This window comes from Gadus chalcogrammus, chromosome 2, assembly GCF_026213295.1.
Source record: "Gadus chalcogrammus isolate NIFS_2021 chromosome 2, NIFS_Gcha_1.0, whole genome shotgun sequence".
Taxonomy (NCBI): domain Eukaryota; kingdom Metazoa; phylum Chordata; class Actinopteri; order Gadiformes; family Gadidae; genus Gadus; species Gadus chalcogrammus.
The window spans coordinates 22036272-22042589 of record NC_079413.1 but is presented as its reverse complement, the minus strand read 5'-3'; the positions used below and the strand labels follow the sequence as shown (position 1 = coordinate 22042589).

At 46.8% G+C, this 6318-nt stretch overlaps 1 protein-coding gene across 1 annotated transcript in view; it reads right to left on the bottom strand.

The window, feature by feature from the left end:
* Nucleotides 1-212: 212 nt before the first annotated feature.
* The window catches only part of LOC130402528 (transmembrane protease serine 9-like), a 20294-nt gene continuing 14188 nt past the window's right edge, over nt 213-6318 (bottom strand). The window contains exons 3-10 of the mRNA XM_056606731.1: nt 5944-6103; nt 5548-5816; nt 5007-5140; nt 4425-4692; nt 3866-4034; nt 3176-3432; nt 2907-3004; nt 213-1456 (exon numbers count right to left, since the gene is read on the bottom strand). Of these exons, the coding sequence (XP_056462706.1) occupies nt 1175-1456; nt 2907-3004; nt 3176-3432; nt 3866-4034; nt 4425-4692; nt 5007-5140; nt 5548-5816; nt 5944-6103 (1637 nt within the window). The 3' untranslated portion in view covers nt 213-1174. The remainder of the gene's footprint in view (nt 1457-2906; nt 3005-3175; nt 3433-3865; nt 4035-4424; nt 4693-5006; nt 5141-5547; nt 5817-5943; nt 6104-6318) is intronic.

Sequence of the window (6318 nt, the reverse complement as noted above, 5' to 3'; positions counted from 1 at the left end):
GGAACTTATATATGCAATAGTTAGCTCGCAAAATCAGCCCGGCGGTCGGCCCCAAAACGTTAACAGCCCACCGGGAATTCTCTCGACTCTACCGGTTACCATGCCGCTACTGAGCGTCATACTGTCAGTCCTCTTATCCTCAATAATAACACCAAACTCCTCCATCAAGTCCTTGAGCAACATCTTTCAAATGACAAAAAGATGGATCCCCTTTGACGTGCCATATCTTAATTTAACGTGTCGTGCCATATCTAAAAAAGTTACAAGCAAAGCTAGCTTGCTACAAGTATCAAGTGCTGTAGTGTCAGCTGTAACAGTTAAGGTAACAACGGTTACATTTTTTCAAAAAGCAACGAGTTTACGAGAAGACTTGTGAATATATTGTGGCCCATCTTTATCGTACCTACATCCTGAATTTGTTCACATTTCGCCGGAATCCATCATGGCAGACACTGAACACAAACTAATCCTATTTTAATCCTTGTTTAAACTAGTTTACCTAATCCAGAGTTACAACTAAAATGTGCAACACATTTGTGATTAATTATGAATCAGCTTTAACCTAGATTTACTTACCATAGAAACCCTAAACCAGGATTAATCAATCCATGTTGGTGCAACCCAGCCATAGTGTTTGTATTCCTGCTGAAACAGTGGGTTCCCATTGACTGTTCTCCCAACTGTAATGGTATTATTAAGTACTCATATCGGGCATTCACACTTCAAAAACCTCTACAGCGGTATTCATTTGTCATCAACTTGTTTAACTGAATTTATTTTTAAAATGAAACTTTGAAATTTACTATTTTGCTTGTTAAGGTCATATAACACACCCCCAGTGTAATAACATTCCCAACCTTTAGTCTCTCCTAACCATTGCTAGCTAAACGAAAGACAATTCCAACCCCAAACAAAATAAGAAGCACGTATCAAAAAGAGATATGTGTTTATAACTCTGCACCTTCACATGCAGAGCAAAAAGGTAATATGATCAACACAAACTATATATCATGTGTAAGCTGAGACTCCACCGACTCCAGCAGTCCATGAAAACCCCAAAAGGAAAAACAAGATGCTGTGTGATCGTTTCTTTACATGATCACATACTTCCCTCCATGAGATCCAAACAACGTGAATATAAACCGGAGTCGAGCCCTTCCAGGCCACACTGCCTCTAGACCAGCGCAGAGAAGAGGTAGATGGAGGAGAGGAGGAGGAGGAGGTAGGACATGGAGAAGCGTGCGTCTGACGCGTGACTGGTGGTGGGGGCTGGGGACGGAAGACTCCCCAGAGTTTCCTTCAGGAAGCTAGCAAATCGCGTTGTGGAGATGAACATGGACTGGTCGGCGGCTCTCTCTGAGCGCACCATGCTGCTGTTGCCCATGACGTTGGGAAGCCCGGCCACTTGGGTCCAAGAGTTGCCGCTCTTGCACATCAGGGGGCCTCCGGCGTCACCCTGAAACCAAACACACGTTGTCATCCCCACCGGCACCGAGCCACACACAGCCCTCTAAACCCACTCCAGAGCACCAACATGTGTCCACCCCTAGCTTGAAAACGACTGTAAGATATGAATGTAGCCTACCAATGACAAATCATGCACAATTCTCACATATCGTTAGCATCAGGGCATGATTGCCATATTTAAGTCATATTTTGGCCAAATTGTGATATCTGATTCACTGGGCCTCATTGGCTATATCTTATATCTATATCTTCTAACTTTTTACGCTAAATACACGATGAACTCTAAAATTTGACTTAGGCATTATGCCAAGGCAAACGGCTGTGATGTAAATCTTGAACATACATTTTGGCATGGTGAGCAGTTGCGGCTAGTGATCAAAAATGTCGGTGGGGCACAGTTATAGACAGTGGGTCTGGGGTCCCCCCCCCCCCCCCTGCAGAATTGATTTCCTGTATTCTGGTGCATTTTGGGGATGGCCACTACCTATTTACCTACTATTCATTCAGATTCATAGCCTACATCCTGACTTGCAGGGCCTGGACAAGCTCACACTGCATATACAGACCTACTTTATGGCCATTCAACCAGCCATTGCTATTTGACCCATTATTGTTATTCTGATATTGAGACAAATCATGATCACTGTCCTATAGCGTCCATTTTTTGTGAAAATCAATGTCTACTTCAAATGCTGTTAGAAATATGGGACAGTTGCTTCATTTTGTTTATATGCCACAGGCCGAAGGACTTAAATAATATGTAACTTACATGCTCCTTTTAAGTATAACATTGCTTGGGGAGTCCAATTCCTCCACTGAAAAGGGTTGAAAGTGCTTGCAACTCTCTGCTATTTAGCAATCTATCTCTTCTCTACATGTGGTTGTGTTGCGCGAAATGCTGCTGAGGGAGGTAACCTATTTGATTGATTCGCTGAATTGTCCAATCATGTGGTGATAAAAAAGAAAAGCAATACCATTGGCCTGGGGCGCACACTGATGCGACCCGAGGGAGAATTTTCTTGCTCCAATGAAAAGTTGTCTGCTTGATAGACAGCAAAAAGTAAGCGAGCTTTCATTGACTTCAACGTGGCCGGCGCCCCTGATTTGGAGGAAGGCTTTATTTTGAAAGACCAATAACTAGCCTAGCCCAAATCATTGTCGTTCAGACACATTTAAATGGTTACTGGCAGTGACAAGTATATCACACAATTAAACGAGGATAGACGCTGTTTAATGTATACAACTATGTATTTTTGTTGATTTAACGCTATGTATTTTTGTTGATTTATTTCGTATTGATAATAGTTGATTAATAGTTGGCAGATATATTCAAGTGAGGACTTCACGGAGGGGTGGCGCCCTAGCGCCCTCTATTGACCCACCGCCACTGATTGTGAGCCATGAATTAAGAGGATTCTGAACTGTTGTCCTTTCATTACCATTCTCACAGTCAGCGCTTCGGTGCAGATGTAGTCACTGGATGACGTGTTGCTACAACCCACCACCGTGGTGTTGAACTCCTGCAGGGTTTCTTGGGCTGTGGTCAGGTCAGAGAAAGTCACGGTCAACCAAACAGTTTGGACAATATACAGAGTAACGCTGAGTGCTTGAAACAAAGAACTAGTAGAACTACAATCAATGATCCGATTTTGTAACAAAAAGCCTTGTTGACACCAGAAGGGGGTGCGCTGTGGATGGGGGTCCTCACCGCCTCCCTGGCCCATGCCCCAGCCTGCCATCCAACAGTCAGTGTTGTTCAGGAAGCTGCCCATCCCCTGGTCCAGACAGATGGGCTGGATGTAGTCCGAGAGCCTCGGTGCACTGGACAGCATGAGCACGGCGATGTTGTCTCCGCTGAGATTGCTGAGGGTGATGGATTTCACCCCCAGGGTCATGTTGAAGGAGTTGGGGCCGTTCAGATTCCGGCGGCCCAACTCAACCGTCCAGTAGGAGGCATTGGGGTACCTAAGTGAAGGGAGGGAAACCACCAGGGTGAGGGATCGACGGCCATTTGAAACAGGATATCGTCAGGTAAAGAAACCCTGATCCAATTGGATCACGGTGCAGATAGGCTTGTCTCTCAATAACAACGGCACACCTATTTTTATATCTCAGGATTGATGCATACGTTTTTCAACACTCAGATTCATGTAAAAAAGTTGTACACCGCTTGATAAATGTGTGGACGACGAATGACTGTAACCATTGAGTGATAGCAAGGGGTAAGGGATTATTATTGTCAGGTGTGAAATATTCCCCCCTTTTTGTAAAATGTAAAATTCTGTAAAAACTGAAAGAAAGGATTGATACATGGTTGTGCTCGGAAAAAAACACAAAGAGCAACATACACAGAATGCACGTCGTACATCGTCAAGACAGACACAACAAGCAGACTTACATGGTGAAGCACGAGGCGTCGCTCAGGACTGCATCCGCAGTCACCAGGGTGCCGCCGCACATGTGCGTGCCGTTGACCTGCAGGCTAGCGATCCAGGGCCACACGCCGGCGGACTGCACCAGCCCCCTGCTGTCGCGGGTGTTCATGGGGGCGCTGCCGCACGTCAACGCTGGAACCAGGGACCATCAGGGGTGGGCCAAAGAAGGCAGAAATGGAAGAGGTCAACAAACATTGTAATGCTTATGAAATAGAAACCTTGCAGCCCTAGCCGAGCCGCGACCCAATGCTTTAGTCAAGGGAAGTAATCCAGTAAATTCTAGTTGGTTTTTCTGTATATTTTGTTACTGAAATATATGTATTACTGGCTTAGGGGGAATTGATTGGTATGTCAGAATAACAGTCAGAATAATGTCAGAATAACAGTCCATCATAGATGACCAAATGATAGTTTTACCTCCACACTCTAGCATATCACTAGGGTACCACTGCGACGTGTGTCAACAAAGACCGAGGATCCAACACCCTCATTGTCCACAGATGGAGACAAAAGGCCACTTACGTGCGGGGGCGGTCGGTGAGGCGGTGACTGGGCCGGATGGAGGGTCGCCACAGTTGAAGGTGGCGTCGCTGTTGATTCCCGCGGATCGGAAGTCCACGAAGCCGGGCTGGTTGGTGGTGATGATACCGTTGATCCAAGCCTGATATTCGGATACTCTGGCGTATACTCCAGGGAAGTTGGGCAAGGCACATCCTTGACCAAAGCTCACCACTCCCGACTGGACCCACTGCACACCCTGTTTGCCTACAAGAGGACCACCAGAGTCACCCTTTAGGGGAAGAGGATCAAAGCCACGATGGGTTAGCAAAATACCTCAAACTGCATGAAGTTAGAGTCATTGCCAGGTCCTTTATGATTGGTTTTGTGCTTTGGGTGTCTGATGCTGAATTGGTGGGGTACGTTTTGTTTTGCACTAATGACTTTTTCGTGTGCTATAAGGCCTAACTCACTATGTCATCCCTCCTGCCTCACCTAATGCACTATTTTGGCATGCTAAACTGCATTTTGTTGTCCAGAACAAAAATAGTTGAATCTAATCTAGTCTAGGGAGCTCCTCCTAAAACATGACTGTTTAACAGTTACCTGACACGAGTCCTTCCCTCCAGCCGACAATCCAGCGCAGATCATGTTGTTGGTGATTATGCCATAGCTGCAGTCACACTCCCTGTTGCCCACTATGGGCAGGTCCACTTCCTGGAGGATGTCCGCGGCTGAACCTATGAATGGAAGGAATGAAACGGGACTTTGAAAAGGCAGCTCATACTGGGGCCCTGCTGTGTGAAACGACTTGATTTACGGTCGTATTGACCCCCTCAGTGGTTCTGACAGTGCACAATGCAAGTGCAGAGACCCCACTCTAAACTGTGGCACATATGTTAACTAGTTAAATGGTACATGGTCTGCATATATATAACCAATTTCTAACCAGTGGCCACTAAGAGCGCTTCACAATATGGTCAACCATTCAACCATTCATGCACACATTCACACACCGTCGGCGGTGTCAACCATGTAAGGCGACAGCCAGCTCGTCAGGACCAGTTAGGGTGAGGTGTCTTGTCTCAGAGACACCTCGACACTCAGGACTAGGTCTAGGGACATACGCCAGAAGAAGAAGACCCACCTCCAGACGAGGTGGTGCCCCAGCCAGTGACCCAGTTGATGATGCCGCTGTTGAACGTGCTTCCGTCCGCGGCCAGGCAGACGGGCGCGATGTAGTCTGTGAAGGTGACAGCCGAGGAGAGCTCCAGCAGGCAGATGTCGTTGTCGTTGGTGGACCCACTGTAATCGGGGTGACAGACGATCCTGGAGATGGTCCGGGACTGCTCGTTGGGGTTGCTGCCCGCCTGGTCCTGACGGCCCAGGAAGACCGTGAAACCTGTCGTGTCAGTTCTGATCGGAAAGGAAAAAACGTCACCGTTAGTCTCGTTCGTCTGAAATTAATGTTCATCGAGTTGTTGACGAACCAGAGATGAGGAACATGTTTTGGCTATTGCCGGATGTAGAAGATTGATGTTACGTGGTGAAGCAGTGGGCAGCGGTCAGCACCCACAGATTGTTGATCAGAGACCCCCCACAGAAGGGGCCAAACGTGTGCAAACTGGCCTGCCAGGGCCAGGTGCCCGGAGAAGCATCCACTCCCCCAACGATCTTGGTGTTGAGTGGAGCCCGACCACACACTGAAAAAGGTTCAAGGGTGTCAGAGAAGGAGCAATGGCCTCTATGAACGCCTGCTGCTGCAGTGCCCCTGACTAAAGACAAAGCCCACATTCTCTGCCTCACTTCATTTTTAATAGTATACTCAGAATACATTTAATTGATGTAGCTCTTTTCAAAAAAGTCAGACACTTTGCACAATACCAAAAAGAGTCAAATAAAGTCACGGGTAGATATC